The 16,394-nt window shown below is 36.0% G+C and overlaps 1 protein-coding gene and 1 long non-coding RNA gene across 4 annotated transcripts in view; one reads left to right on the top strand and one right to left on the bottom strand.

Annotated features, from left to right (window-relative positions):
• The window catches only part of LOC136031143 (uncharacterized), a 343,784-nt gene that overhangs the window by 158,744 nt on the left and 168,646 nt on the right, over window positions 1–16,394 (top strand). The window lies entirely within an intron of this gene.
• LOC136031131 (TAF6-like RNA polymerase II p300/CBP-associated factor-associated factor 65 kDa subunit 6L) overlaps window positions 73–16,394 on the bottom strand; it is a 48,682-nt gene continuing 32,360 nt past the window's right edge. The window contains exons 6-9 of one of the 3 annotated variants that reach the window (XM_065710450.1): window positions 14,018–14,098; window positions 12,655–12,852; window positions 3,030–3,390; window positions 73–252 (exon numbers count right to left, since the gene is read on the bottom strand). In XM_065710450.1, the coding sequence (XP_065566522.1) occupies window positions 200–252; window positions 3,030–3,390; window positions 12,655–12,852; window positions 14,018–14,098 (693 nt within the window). In that variant the 3' untranslated portion in view covers window positions 73–199. Of the gene's footprint in view, window positions 253–2,272; window positions 2,314–2,430; window positions 3,391–12,654; window positions 12,853–14,017; window positions 14,099–16,394 lie in introns of those variants that run through there. The other 2 variants (XM_065710451.1, XM_065710449.1) reach the window with 2 other exon arrangements.

The raw sequence follows: 16,394 nt of genomic DNA, 5'->3' as shown, positions 1-16,394 counted from the left end.
CCACAGAAAAAGGAAACACATTCAAAAACAAGTTGCAGAATGAAAGCTACTGTGTTTATAAATCGAACCACTTCTATAGCTTATGAAAAGGTTCTAGCCTAAATGAACAGGAATTTGAAAGTTCTTTCTAAATTTCGAAGGAAACACTGCCTCTCTTGCTGTACCTGCCGGTACACATGGCGTCAGCACCACATTCACCTTATCTTCCCTCTATGCGAGTATGGCTTGAAAGATCGATTACTCCATAAAATGCTAAAAATGATAAAGCAGATAAATTGTTGATTAGGATTAAATGGTATCGATCACTTGGTGAAGAATATTTATTACTTTTGGTTTGTTTCTGGTTTGATATAAATATTCAAACAAATTGGAAAACGGTTATTTTCAAGTGCAAACACCACAAAAATCCTGTTGACTGTTTTAACTTCTAAAGAGATCCAATAGTTTCAAATCCCCTGAACAAATCCCAGGAGGCTACAAATCCTATAAAATGTATAATTCTGTGAAGGACAAAGAGAAGGGAGGAATTGAATTCACGCCGTAATTTCATTATTTGAATTGAAATTTCTGATTTCCCACCTCAAAGCTGAAGCATAACACGATAATTATGCTAATACGTAATTTTAGAATCACGTATATACAAGATTACCACGTGCCGAGTGTAAGGGCCTGAACGAATCTCAGGCTCCTGGTACTGGTGTTTATACCACTAGCATTCACTGAAACACAAAACACATCTATTATGAAATACAGTTGTTTCGAACTTAAGATGAAATGAATAAATATGTATTTTTATCGCTCTGCCATTAACACCATATCTTTGATATAGTGCAGACTATATATCTGCTTTAGATAAAAAAAGAAAGAAAAATATTCTTGACATATTATTTTTAACATAATAATTAAGATCACACAGATAATGGTATTTTAAAAGTATAAGACAACGCATGCTTTTTGAACCGAGAACCACTTATAAGACAGTAGAATTAAACAAAACAAAAATAATATAACGCAGAATTTGCGAAACTAGCGGTAAATAAAAGTAGTATGAGAATTTTTGGTGAAACTAAGCTACTAGTACCATCTAACGCAATATTCCATTACTGACGTAATCCAAGTGAATGCCGTCCCAAATTTTTTAATCTGTCACGTTTTGTATCTTATTTCAGAGAAATATTTCTACTTTATTTACTGCATCTTACTATATTAAGTTAAGAAACATGGAAAATATCCAATATATAACAATTGGAAGCATTTCCAGACTTCGACAATTTATTGACACATTATGACTGAGGAGGGGGTGGATGATACCATCTGTGTTGAGAACCTGATTCAACCAGATCCGTGCACTGGTAAAATCTGGGTTTGATGTCTTTATTGTACAATGTACCTCCTTCCAATTTTTGCTCTGTAATAGGACTCCTTCTTTTTGTTTTAAAATAGGCAAATGCTTGTGGTAGATAAAGATACTCGACCAGATACCGGGTCCATTACATTTCTCTGGGCACTCAAATTACCTTCGTCCATAAGCAAAGGCTGCTAACTGTATCCTACAGTACAAACTGAATAAGGTCTTGCTCATACATCGAAATGCTCTTGGTAAAAGAATAATTCTGCTTAGTGTCCAAAATAGGTATGAGATAGTGAGAAGTAGACAAAGAAAGAAGTACGGAGAAGGAGTGGATAAAAATGATAAAGATCCTTCAGAGCCATTACTGGTACACAGGGGGTCGAAAAAATGATTCAGCTGCCGATTCTTTTTACAGGGCAAGTTGTAAACCTGTCGCCCAGCCTCACCGCAATGGGGATCGCTCCTTAGGTCTCGTATTGGGAAGCAGAACATCAGTCTGTGCTACCACACTCTTTCACTCTTTCTAGAAAGAGTGAGAGACAGGAAGAGTAGTAGAGAGATAGTAGAAAGAGTGAGTGGCAGGATAATCAAAAATGTATTTGTATATTTCCAGAAGTTCAGGTTAATGTAATTCTGTAGTGTTGTCCGAAAAGTCGCAATCTATTTATTTATCTTGTAAAAATAGATGTCATTTACTCAGATTTACAACCGCATCTGACTCGAGCTTTTCTTTCAAACATTCTTTGATACACTGTCAAAAAAAAATATTTGGGATTGGATGCGACGTGTTACCATACTCACCAAACCTTGCGCCGCCTGAGCTCTACTTCCTTGGCTCTTTTCCAATTACTACACGGGATGTGACTAAGTTCAGTCGACTGGAGTAGCTTCCATCATTTTACATTTAGTTACTTTTTTCCTTTAAAGACGGTTCTTCTATAAACAAGGAATTACGAAGCTTACTGAAAGATGGAAAAAAGTTACCACGAAGCATGGGCAATGCATCACTAACTACTGAGACAGACTTTATAGTAGAAAATGTAGGAGAGTACTTCAGGAATCAATATCACAAAAAGGCGTATTTTTTCTTTCTTTATTCTAGCATCCATAAAATTTTGTAATGCAGTACAAAAACGCAAACAAATGGATACACCTTAGTCACTTAAAAACACATACAGAGAAAGTGGACGGGGGAAGGGGTCATCCCTGTGATATTGAACTAAAGGATCCATGGAGCAAATGCAAGTACTTCCTCAAAATCGACTTTTTTTTCACTTGGACCTCCCCCCCCCTTCCCACTGAAAACTCAGACATTTGCAGCTACATTAATGAAGTTCATGCTTCTCATTTCTGTAGCAACATCAAGGAGTAATATTTTCTTTAATATGCATTGTAAAGGTGGCACGTACGCCAATCTCATGATTTTGTTTTATTGTCCCATAATTTTCTGATCCTTCTCACAGAAAAAGGGATTTGAAAGATTTGGACCCGCCCCCTGAAACAAATTTCTGCGTACGTGCCTGTTGTAAATTAATGTAGCTGTAATACTACTCAGTTAATAGGTATTAATGTCATAATACTCTCTGCAGATCAAAACCACAAGCCTTACTTGGGCCAATAGTGTGTATAACCCCATTCTTTCTTTTACAATATCTTTTTACAATAAACTGATACGCACTTTGTTGATAAGACAGAACATTCCGTCGTCTTCTTCTAAGGTTTTCAATTGGCAGAGCACGTACATGTTCACCAACCATGTAAAAATGTCTATAAGGTCTTAAATACTGATTATGAGATTCAAATACATCTTTATAAGCGAATGGTGTTTTTTTATTAGCTGCTTTGCCTTCTGGGCGGGAAGTAACTGGTAACCGGGTTGGCAGAAATGGATCTCCTCTAGCAGGAAGAGGCTGATTTGAAAAGCGTAGGAAGGTATGAGATCCTTCATGACTATCCCGTTGAAGTGCGAAAAGAAAAGCCTGCATTCTAATAAATGGCTGAGCGTTGACATCTAGCTTCTGGAGTCGATAAATGAAGGCCTGCAAAAAGAAGGTGAAAAGGACCAGCAAGCAAATTAAAACCAACTCAATATTCATAGCAAGTGCTCACTAACGGAAGAAAAACACTAAAGCAACTTACTATACTAAAGAGTGTGTTAAGGAGGTCCGAGACGGTCAATCATTTTGATCAAAAGCTTCCGTCAATCGATTGACGTGTGCTCCAATCGACCCTTCAATCTTGACCAAAGCTAATTTCAAGTTTAATTTTAACTCACGGCCAGATTTTTAGTTTCAGTTCAGAGTTGGGTAGTGTCTCTACCGTGTGAGAAATGCAGTCTAATACTGATTTGGCTTTTCTGCATGTACTTTGGTTGCGCTCAAGCGAAAACAAAAAGAAAATAGCAAACGCTAAATGTCGCGCTTTTCTTCTTTTGGTTATAACAGTCTCTACTTTTAACTTTCCATAACTCAGGATAATCCCGGTATAACTCTATCAATAAACAGATAAACTCGCGTTCCGCATTTTTGCTTACTTCCGATGTGTCTTCTATTGTTGCTGACGTGTGACTGACGCAAAGCTTGAACAAAATTAGTTAAGACGGCCAATCACCCTCGTAAACCACGTGAGTTATTCAAACTTTCTATCAATTACCGTCTAAGCTTGACTCAAGCGTCAAAGAGATTCCAAGACAGTCAATTATGCTTGAATCAATCGATTGACGTAAGCTTTTGATCAAAATAATTGACCGTCTCGGGCCTCCTTTATGCTATCTTATGAGAATTGTGTCTTAATAATTTGTGAAATCAAACCTACAGGACCAAACGCGAAAGTAGGAATCTTTTCCACGGGCACTTCGTGAGGGAGAGGAACAAAGTTTTCAAAAGAGCAAATGATATGAAACTTATGGAAAAAAATAGATTTGGGAGAGCTTTGATCAAGGGATCTCTTTTCCTTGCATACACGCCTTGAAGTTCATTAAATACCATAATAAAATAGAATATCAACTAAAATGCAAACTTTACATTTGAGTTACTTTTACAGGTAAGAATCAACTTGATTCTTTGGTATTTTAGACAGTTTACAACATTTTCATGCAACCTTTCAAAATTCTAGATAGGTAAGTCCCATAAGATAAACAGCCGAGATAAGTGACAAATAAAATACATTGTGAGTTTTGATTAAATTGTACCAATCACTCGATGGGAAAATCTTCAGGATCTTTTCTTGTGATTGCTTCGGTGTGTTTTAGTATTGACTAGACGACCGGGACACAGGGACACATCATTAGAATAATGAGGTATAGATCTGAATACGGATTGTTTTTCCCATGGACAATTATATGTTGCATGTTCAAGAGTCAGTAAACCTGACAATCTATTTATATGCACAGACAATGGGACAGCGAAGAATGTTGTATATTCGCATAGCGTGCCGAGGAATCAGACCGGGACACCGGGAAACAAATGACGACCGGGACACCGGGACACAGAGAATATAAATGACGACCGGGACACTCAAAGAGAAATTACAAACTTGGACACCGGGACACAAATGACGACCGGGACACAGGGACACATCATTAGAATAATGAGGTATAGATCTGAATACGGATTGTTTTTCCCATGGACAATTATATGTTGCATGTTCAAGAGTCAGTAAACCTGACAATCTATTTATACGTACAAAAATGGGACAGCGAAGAATGTTGTATATTCGCATGTTTTACGTAGTTAAAAACATATATTTATATCTATCTCTATTCACAGGGACACAACTACAATGGCGCGTAACTAATATGGCGCGTAACGACTTACGCGCGCGGGGGGGCTTGGGGGGGCGAAGCGCCCCACCAACTAAGTGTTGGGGTGGCGCGAAGCGCCACCCCAACAGCTAGTATATTATAACATTTCAAAACAATCACGTCAAGGAGTGATTAAAAAGCAGATAAGATCGGATACAAAACACAAAATATTCATTTTAGCAGAATCGTTTCATTTTAAAATAACAACAATAGAATTTCGCTGACATTTACAAAATTCGATATGTCAAAGATATGCCTGAAAACTAAATACGGCCATGATGTCATTTAAGCAGACATATTCCTTGCTAGGCATAGCGTTTTAAAGATGTCTATAAATTTGTGTAAGTTGAGGATCTATTATACTTGTTACCTTTAACTATTCTCTGTTTGATAGACAAGAACCAAAGCTTCTGAATTGCGTCAACCACGACAATAAATAATATACACACATAACCAGATGTTTTGACATATTTGCAACGACCGTCTTCTGCATAAACAATTAAAGAAATAAATTAAAGAGTTTTACGCGTTTTCTCAACCAGAAAAGACATATACACCAATAATAAAAACATTTTACAGAAGGAGCGGTAACACTTAATTTAACCCAACGATAATCAATTTGAAGAATTTTTGTTTTTTTTATTCATCTTTATATGCTAAATCTACGAGAGGAAAGATGTTATCCATTGGCTATTTAATATTTGACCGAAATGTCCCGTAACCTCCTTGAGGCAATATTAAAGCTAAGTTTTGAAAGAAGACGGCAAATTGTTGCGAACGAACCCGACAATACGAAGTTGCTATCTGAATCATTATTTCTTATCGAAAGTGAAATTCTTCGAAGCCTTCTAAGAAAATTTTTCGAAAGAAAAAATCTCTTTAGAACTCCCACCAAAAGAAAGACCACCAAAAGTAGGTATTATTTATTTAATTTTGCTGGCCGAAGGAACACACTTTTCAACGACCACATGAAGACATTTAGTTCATTAGACAAGACAAATTCCGGCTGCCCAATGCCAAAAGGCTTGCGGCTAAAGAACGCAAAACCGCACAGTTAGATGAAAATCCACCTGGACAGCAAGAGTCAAAACATATCAAAACTGAAAATGATAGCGATGATGATTGGGTTTGGGATTTTGACTTGGATAAGGTCATCAATGCCTACCAGATTTTAGTTAAAAAAAACAAAGGTTCGGCGATATGTATTTCATGGTGACGCTGAAAAATAAAGAAGAAAAAGAAAACTGAAAAAAGAAAAATGGTAAAAAACTATAAAAAAACTAAAAAATTAAAAAAATTAAAAAAAGAAAAAACCTAAAAAGAAAAAACATAAAAAAAGGTAAAAAACTAAAAAGAAAAAAAAAACTAAAAAAAGCTAAAAAACTAAAAAAAAAAACGGGAATTGCACAAATATTTCAATATATTTTGACAATAGATTAAAGTAATTCGAAAACCTTAAAACAGATACCCAAATTTTGGAGGTTTATTATAAATTGTTGGAGCTTTAGCATGCTTGGCACGTAAAGATTTTTCCAAGTGTGAATTTTAGAATGAACATTGACAAATTGAAGAAAACAAATCAATAAAAAGAAGAAACTAAAAAAAAGAAAAACTAAAAAAGAAAAAAAAAGCTAAAAAGGAAACTGTATCTATATATATATAAAAATAAGTTGTATATATGCATGTTTGTTTGTTTGTGGGTTTGCATTTGACTTCATTATAAGGATATAAGGCTTTGTATATGACGTCATAATAAGATGTCACTACAGACCGGGACACCGGGACACAGGGAATATAAATAACGACCGGGACACTCAAAGAGAAATTACAGACCGGGACACCGGGACACAAATGACGACCGGGACAAAGGGAATATAAATGACGACCGGGACACTCAAAGAGAAATTACACACTGGGATACCGGGACACAAATGATGACCGGGACAAAGGGAATATAAATGACGACCAGGACACAGGGACACAACTACAACGGGGACGCCGGGGGCACAGGGGGATATATAAATGACGATGGGGACATAGGGAATGTTCGATTAGCAATCACCATCAACAAAGCTCAAGGGCAATCGTTAGAAAAATGCGGTATAGATCTGAATACGGATTGTTTACCCATGGACAATTATTATGTTGCATGTTCAAGAGTTGGTAAACCTAACAATCTATTTATATGGACAGACAATGAGACAGCAACAATCAGTATTAAGATCTATACCACATTTTTCTAATGATTGACCTTGAGCTTTGTTAATGGTGATTGCAAATGCTAATCAAATAGGGGATTGCAATGTTTTAAATTGAAAAGGCAGATCCGTTGGAATCATGGGAATGCGAGGGATAAGAACAGCCTCACCCTCAAAAGGCCCTGTCAAGATTGTGGCCTCTATTAGGTTTTCCATTGTTTTTTTACGGCAAGTCGCGTGCCATTGCAAAGCTTTGGTGGGTTGATATTTCTTAAAAGTATTATTGGTATGCCTATTTTTAGTTGTAGCACGTGTGATGGAAACCCTGAAAGATCCACGGAATTTAAAAATTCTGATGGATAATTAACCGCTTCATTTGGTTCCAAAACTGTGTCGACTGACTTGTAAAGGACTGCCTGGTCTCGAATCTTGGTCAAAACAATATTGTTGATTTCGTGGACGTCTATATTTTTGGGTGCGAGAATCGCTCTTTCACTTAGCCATTTATTATTTTTATAATTTTTTAGAATATTCGGAAATACTTTTTCAATCAATTCATTTTTGGACGTCACTAAATTACAGAAATCAGCAGGTAGTTGTATACGTCCTGAAATTGAGTCTACTGGGAGCTTTCCGTTTCCAATTGCCAGCAATTGATCTGAAAATGTTTGACCAGAGTCATCGTTTTGCAATCGGTGTAGAGTCTTCCTATCGTGGTATCTTTGAAGATGGTAGGTTGGCCGTCGACTGAATTAACTTTTCCTGAGGCGCAACACATTCCCATTGTTTCACCATTGAATTTCAAGGCCTTGCAATAAGGACAAATTTTAGACATAGTCCCGATTTGAACACATCTACTCAAGCTATAATCATCGACTGGGCTATACCTGAATGCCAGGCGATAATTTTCAGGTTGCTTTGATTCCTCGGCACGCTTTCTTTTGGCATTATCTTTTGAAGCCGCAAGCCTGTTTTCACGATGCTCTTGTGATTCCTCGGCACGCCTTCTTTTTTTACACTTTCTCTTTTAGCAGCAAGTCTGGTTTCGCGTTGCTCTGGTAGTTCCTTGACACGCCTTCGTTGACGGAAATTGAACATTCCTAATCTGGCATTATCTCTTGAAGCCGCAAGCCTGTTTTCACGTTGCTCTTGTGATTCCTCGGCACGCTTTCTGTTCTTACCTTCTCTATCAGCCGCAAGCCTGTTTTCTTGCTGTTCTTGTGATTCCTCGGTACGCTTTCTTTTCTTATTTTCTCTATCAGCCACAAGCCTATTTTCACACTGTTGTTGTGGTTCCTCGTCACGCTTTCTTTTCTTACGATTAAATATTTTACCGTCCACGATCTTCTTACAATTAAAAATTTGTCTTTGAACGATTTTCCTAAATACTTTTAATGACGTCATCGTCATAACAAACATGACGACAACTAACTTCATGGCAACATGATGACATGACGTCACTCGAAAGACGGACATAACCCACAAACATATATATATATATATATATATATATATATATATATATATATATATATATATATATATATATTATACTAGCTGTTGGGTGGCGCTTCGCCTCCCCCCCCGCGCGTGTAAGTCGTTACCCGCCATATTAGTTACGCGCCATTGTAGTTGTGTCCCTGTGTCCGACCTGTGAATAAAGATAGAGATATGTATGTGGTTTTAACTACGTAAAACTTGGCAATATACAACATTCTTCGCTGTCCCATTGTCTGTGCACATAAATAGATTGTCAGGTTTACCGACTCTTGAACATGCAACATATAATTGTCCATGGGGAAAAACAATCCGTATTTAGATCTATACCTCATTATTCTAATAATTGCCCTTGAGCTTTGTTGATGGTGATTGCTAACCGAACATTCCCTGTGTCCCCTTCGTCATTTATATATTCCCCTGGGCCCCTGGTTGTCATTTGTGTCCCGGTGTCCCAGTCTGTAATTTTTCTTTGAGCGTCCCGGTCGTCATTTATATTCCTTGTGTCCCGGTCGTCATTTGTGTCCCGGTGTCCCGGTCTTCATTTATATTCCCTGTGTCCCGGTCGTCATTTGTTTCCCGGTCTGTAGTGTCATCTTATAATGACGTCATATACAAAGCCTTATATACTTATAATGACGTTATATGCAAACCCACAAACAAACAAACATGGATACAACCTTATATCTATATATATATATATATATATATATATATATATATATATATATATATATATATATATATATAGATATAGTTTCTTTTTTAATTTTCCTTTTTTTTATTTTTGCAGCTTTTTTATTTTTTTAGCTCTTTTTTCTTTTTAGTTTTTTGCCCTTTTTTATTTTTTTCCTTTTCTTAAGTTTTTTTTTCTTTTTAGGTTTTTTCTTTTTTTAGCTTTTTTCACGCCATATTAGTTACGCGCCATTGTAGTTGTGTCCTTGTGTCCCACCTGTGAATATAGATAGATATATATATGTTTTTAACTACGTAAAACTTGCGAATATACAACATTCTTCGCGGTCCCATTGTCTGTGCATATAAAAAGATTGTCAGGTTTACCGACTCTTGAACATGCAACATATAATTGTCCTTGGAAAAACAATCCGTATTCAGATCTATACCTCATTATTCTAATGGTTGCCCTTGAGCTTTGTTATTGGTGACTGCTAATCCAACATTCCCTGTGTCCTGGTCGTCATTTATATATCCTCCTGTGCCCCCCGGCATCCCCGTTGTAGTTGTATCTATACCTCATTGTTCTAATGATTGCCCTTGAGCTTTGTTGATGGTGATTGCTAATCAAACATTCCCAGTGTCCTGGTCGTCATTGATATATCCCCCCTGTGCCCCCCAGCGTCCCCGTTGTAGTTGCGTCCCTGTGTCCAGGTCGTCATAAAGTTTTTCCAGTACCTCCTGGTGCATCCCAGAAGAAAATTTCTCAATTTTGTTTGTTTTTATATTTTTTTCAGTCTTTTTTTAGGTTTGTCTTTCGTCATTATGAAATACATATCGCCGAACCTTTGTTTTTTTTAACTGAAATCTGGTAGGCATTGATGACCTTATCCAAGTCTATGTCCCAAACCCAATCATCATCGCTATCATCTTCAGTTTTGATACGTTTTGATTCTCGCTGTCCAGGTTGATTTTCTTCTAACTGCTTGCTTTTGCTTTGTTTTTCAATGTTTTTCAATTTGTTAATGTTCATATTAATATTGACAGTTCGAAAAATCTTCACGTGCCAAGCTTGCTAAAGCTCAACAATTTATAATAAACCTCAAAGTTTAAGTAACACTAAATCATTATTTTATAATGCGAAGATTAAACAAGCAATTGCTAATCTACAGAATGAATTTGTAATTGTGCCAGTGGATAAAGCTAATAATAATTTTGCCATAATTTGTCAGAAGCTGTATTGTGATATCTTAAAAAGGGAGTTATGCACAACTAATGTTTACGAAAAGGTAAATTTAAAGGATGAGAATTTAATTGAAAAGACTGAAGAAATACTTTTTAAAAATTTTAATATTAAAATAAATGATAATGATAAAAAATTCCCTTTCCTATATTGGACTGTAAAATTTCATAAGAATCCCCCTAAACCACGGTTTATTGCTGGAGCAGCTAAATGTCCAACCCGCATTGCTGCTACTGACCTCTCTTTAATTTTAAAGGAAATTGTAAATAAACTTAAAACCTATTGTTCTCGTATTAAAAAGTTTTCGAATTTTAATCCATATTGGAGTGTTAATAATTCACTGCAGGTGATAGAGTCTTTAACAATGGTTTCAGCTAAAAGAATTGAGTCTTTCGATTTTGCGACAATGTATACTAATTTATCACTTAATGTAGTGTTAGATAATTTAAAAACTGTTATCAAGAAATCTTTCCTCTTATCTAGTAAAAGGTTCTTAAAAATAGACTCTTATGATAAAAAAGCTATATGGACAAATTGCTTTAATACCACAGTTAACTTGAGATGTTACAGCTTGGATATGATTTTTGAGTTATTAGAATTTGTTTTATACAATACTTATATAAGATTTGGTGGTGATTTGTACAAGCAAATCGTGGGAATTCCCATGGGGGGGGGGAATGCCAGCCCATTTATAGCTGACTTGTTTTTAAGTCAACTAAAATATAAATATATGATGGATAAGAATAATCCAAATAATTTAAAACATGTTTTGTCAAATAATAAAAGATATTTAGATGATATTTTGGTCTTAAATTGTAAGGATTTCATTGATATTTCTAAAAATATATATCCATCAGAGCTTACTCTTGAACCTAGTCATGGCGCTGGTCATGAAGATAATTTCTTAGATTTAAATGTTAATATTTGTGATAATAATAAATTGAGTTTTAAAATGTATAATAAAACGGATGATTTTGATTTTGAAGTGATTAGTTTCCCATTCCCTGAAAGAAATATACACTCAAATATCACATATTTTGCGTTTTTCTCACAGTTACTTCGTTATGCAAGGATTTGTAGTAATTATATTGATTCTAAAAATAAATGTAAAATCTTAAGCCAAAAATTGATATCAAGAGGTTTTTCTGCAAATAAATTAACTTGGCAAGTTAAAAAATTTAGTTTTCATTATAACAAACTTTTAAATAAATATCAAAAGAATTATCCGGAAATACTTAAAGAAATTTTCAACTAATTTCGGAGGTTCGACAAATTATGATGCAGCGCATTTATTTTGAATTGTGTTTCTAATAGTGCGGATTTTTTAAAAAAATAGCCACATGGTAAAGATGAATTCTATAATTGTTTAGTTCATTAATTTTTTTTTTGCAATGTGTTAATATTTGTGATTTGGTAAATTTTATCATATTTAGTTTACCTATTGTTGCTAAAAAGAGGGATATATGGGACAGCCAAGAATGTTGTATGTTCGCAAGTTTTACGTAGTTAAAAAATATATATATATATATATATATATATATATATATATATATATATATATATATATATATATATATATATATATATATATATATATATATATATATATATATATATATATATATATATATATATATATATTCACAGGTGGGACACAGGGACACAACTACAATGGCGCATAACGACCAACAGCTAGTATATATATATATATATATATATATATATATATATATATATATATATATATATATATATATATATATATATCTATATATATTGTACTTGTCATTATAGAAGAACAAATGGTAAATAATCACACTTGAAATCATTTCATTTTGAAAATTATCTAAACTAAACCTGTTACTTAAGATAACTAAGAACAACTTACTCTAATTAGGGGACATTCTGATAGCTGAGTGAAAAACTTCAGCCTGATTTCTTTTTCATTGAAGTGATACAGCAAAAGAACTGAGGCAAATAATGGATCCATTACCACAAGCAGTGGGATTATTTTGTTTATGTGCTCTCTCTCAGGTACATTGACAGCATGTGTGAGACGCTTTCTTATGAATGTTTCTTCACCAAGCTAAACTTAGATAAATTTAAAAAAGAAAGACAAAATTTAAGACAGTATCAAAAGCAGATAAAACGATAAGTAACAAGACACTATTCAGTTAACCCTGAAGCGACAAAGAGAGCGATTCACAACATCATCACAGCAAATAATATCACAAAAAAAGCGTTACGAGTAAGAGCATTTCAACAGTTTTACTCTTATTACGACTATATTTCTTTTCGTATTAAATTTTTGTTCCAGCTCTCTTAGCCTTTCTTTTCTTCTTCCTTTTTTAGCCTTTATTCTTCTGCTAGCTGTATGTTATGTTCTTCTTCAGCCTTTTTCTTTTAGTTTCAATCTAGTTTTTTTGCAGCTTGCTTTGACACTACGAAATAGTGAAAGCATTTCAGCTAGCCTTGAAGGTAGTGTGAATAAAGTGTGCACGTGAAAGAATAATGTAACGAAAAAATAACTGCCCAATCCTGCTTTCCACAAAGGGACTTTGATTAGCTTCGACTTTATTTAAGACGCGGAAAAATATTTCTTTACTAGTAAAATTTCAACTCTTTACCCGTAAAATTTATATTCAAATTTATTAATTTCAACAGGCATGTCCCGCCCTTCAGAAAGAGGATTTGATGATTTTTTACGGGGGAGATGGTATAGACACAAAAAAGTTACATTGTTAGAATCCTCGAAGGGAATGTTCAAACGAATCGCAGAAGAAGAGCAAGTATAAAGATGTTTATCTAATTCTTTATTATTATTATTATTTTTTATATATATGTAAGACCAATATGCATCCAAAGGAACACATAGACTTGATTTTATTGGGATAAGATCTTATGATCTTCTATACGAGGGGGGAGGGGTTATTCCCTCTTCTTGTGTGTAGTTAAGAATAAAGCATAGAAAGATGGAAAGACCCAGTTATTGGCCTTTTTACAGTGACAAATAGGAAGCCTGTCGCTCAACCTTTCTCCAACAAGGATTGATCCCTGGGCTCCGTATTTCCAAGTGGAGGATCAACCCACTGTGCTACCATATTATGTTACAGCATTACAAAAATCGTAATTATAGTTTCCCATGATCAAGAGTTTCAGTGGTAAAGATTCAGTAACAAATATACAACAAACGATTAACTAAACATGCAGAAATAAATTAAGACAAAAAGATGAGCAGATAGTTAGCTTACCCTGGCAATAAATGCAGCAGCTTGAATTCTTACTGATTCCATGTCCAGCAGTGGCGTTAATATGCTATTCAAGAAAGCATACTAAAAAGAGAAAAGAAGACAAATTCAATACTTTAGAAAAATATTAAGGTGATATTTGATTCAGACTGTACAAGCACAGTATATTAGTACAGTAATTGAAACTACCCGTGTTACTTTCAAATCAATTGATTTTATAATGCTGCTATTTTGGACTCGTTGTAGCTAATACTGCCTCAGAACTTCCTCAAATAGTTTTGTTTTCTTGTTTTTGAGATTACAAACATCCGCCAATTTTCATAGTAAAAAAAGGACTTGACATATGGTTCCACATACCAAAGAGGGAAAGAGGAGTATAATAGTATGTTACACATCGACTACCGATGCCAATGGTTCTATCAAAGACGACTTTTATTCCTAGCGTTATTGTCACGGATATCATCCCATGACAGCATCACAATTCTGGAAGACTTTAACGCCACCGTTTCGGATCGAGCAGGCTTATGGCATGACGTGTTCGGTGGAGCGACTCCAGACACTGTCAGTGAAGACGGAATCCGTTTCCTTCAGCTCTGCGTAGCAAATAACCTCGCTATCACAGACACATTCTTCCAATGGGCGAGGATCAGCAACGACGGGAAGACTAGAAAGATGATGGGTTACATCATGGTAGGTCAGAGACGGATATCGTCAATCACTAGCTACTGAATGTACAGGGGAGCCAAACTAGGAAATATTGACCACAGACTCTCTACGCATTTTTTTCGTTTCCGTCTCAAGAAATGCGAGTCAGGAGCTAGATTTGCCCGCTTCAATCTGAAAAACCTGAAAGATTGCAGTTTCAGAGAAAAATATGCTGTGGAAATCTCAAATAAATTTGAATTTCCTACCTGATTCTGAGGGAGCATGAGAAAATTTCAAGTGTAATGCTTCGAAAGCAACTGAGTCCTCTGTTGTTCTAAGGCAGGCATGCAAAGTACAAGAACTGTCAGATGGAACTCTGAAAGTCATAGAACAACGCCGTCAAGCTCGCCTCATCGGCAATGTCAGAATACCGCTAGCTGAACGGGGTGAGAAATAAACTCGTCCATCGCAACAGCAAACAGTTCGTCCAACACGAGGCCAAGGAGCTAGAAAATACCGCCGGTAAAGGCGACATTAGGGCATTGTATAGACATTCCAAAGAACTTACTTCCAAGGAACCCACCTCAGTCAGTCCAATAGTTACTCCCGACGGGTCTCCTCTTATCAAATGAAACAAACCAGCTTGAGCGATGGAAAGATCAATTTTCCATCCTCCTTGACGCCGACGTCGTCCCAGGTCCTAACCAGGATCTGGTAAAGGCTGAATCATTAAAATCATCAAGAAACTGCAAAAATAACCGTGCTCGGTTGGTGTGGAGTAGCTACCGAGCTTTTGAAGTATGAGGGCCCTGCCTTGCAGCTCTGGTGCACTAATATAAGTTTGAAGAATTGGCAGACTGGAATAGTACTGCCACTATGTTAGACCACTATGCCAATTCTTTAACTACATAGGCACAACGTTGCTCTTCGTACCTGCTAAACTGTTTGTAATAACCCTCCTCGACTTACACTCCAGCATACTTTGAAAAAACCAAGAAACAGTATTAACGCCCAGCCATTCCACAACTGAACAGACCGTTACTACTGCGGCAAGTGACAGAAAAGTCGCGACAGCTTCTATAAAAGGTATGCATAGACTCCGTCGACTTCAAAGCCGCTTTTGGCTCTATAGATAGAAAGTCGCTGTACCTCATACTCAGAACAGCCAGTCTGCCCCAGAAGTAATGCTTTCCCTTTGAACGACCGTGTGAACAAACGTCAAACTGTGACAAAGTCAATGGAAAACGTAGCCAGTTATTCAGCATTTGTACAAGAGTTCGGCAGAAATTTTCCGCAGCTCCCGAACTATTTAATTGCGTCATTGACTGTGTGAAGATAAGGATGAATACCCGATTGCCTGAAGTTCAAGACTTTCAGCGACGCTGACTTCGCCGATGACTTGGCACTCACGACAAACACCATCGAAGAATTTGGTGCAGCGCTGACAGTCACAAGAGAAGAAGCTAGCAAAGTTGGGCCCAACATCAGCTGGAGAAAACGAAAATTATATTTATTAATCAAGAATCCTCTCAACCACCCCTTCCTGCAGTCTAGGTATATTATTACTAGGTAGCAGTCGTGAAGGACTTCACGATCCTCGGCACTATTCTGTCAAGCGATAGATCAGTCGAGAGCAAAGTGAACGCACGAATCTGCATGGCAATTTCCGTCCTAAGGAAACTTAACAAAATTTGGCGAAACCCTGTTGCCATCCCAAAAAGATGCGGATATTTAA

This window comes from Artemia franciscana, chromosome 9 (assembly GCF_032884065.1).
Source record: "Artemia franciscana chromosome 9, ASM3288406v1, whole genome shotgun sequence".
Lineage (NCBI taxonomy): Eukaryota > Metazoa > Arthropoda > Branchiopoda > Anostraca > Artemiidae > Artemia > Artemia franciscana.
This window is presented reverse-complemented; position numbering and strand designations above follow the sequence as displayed.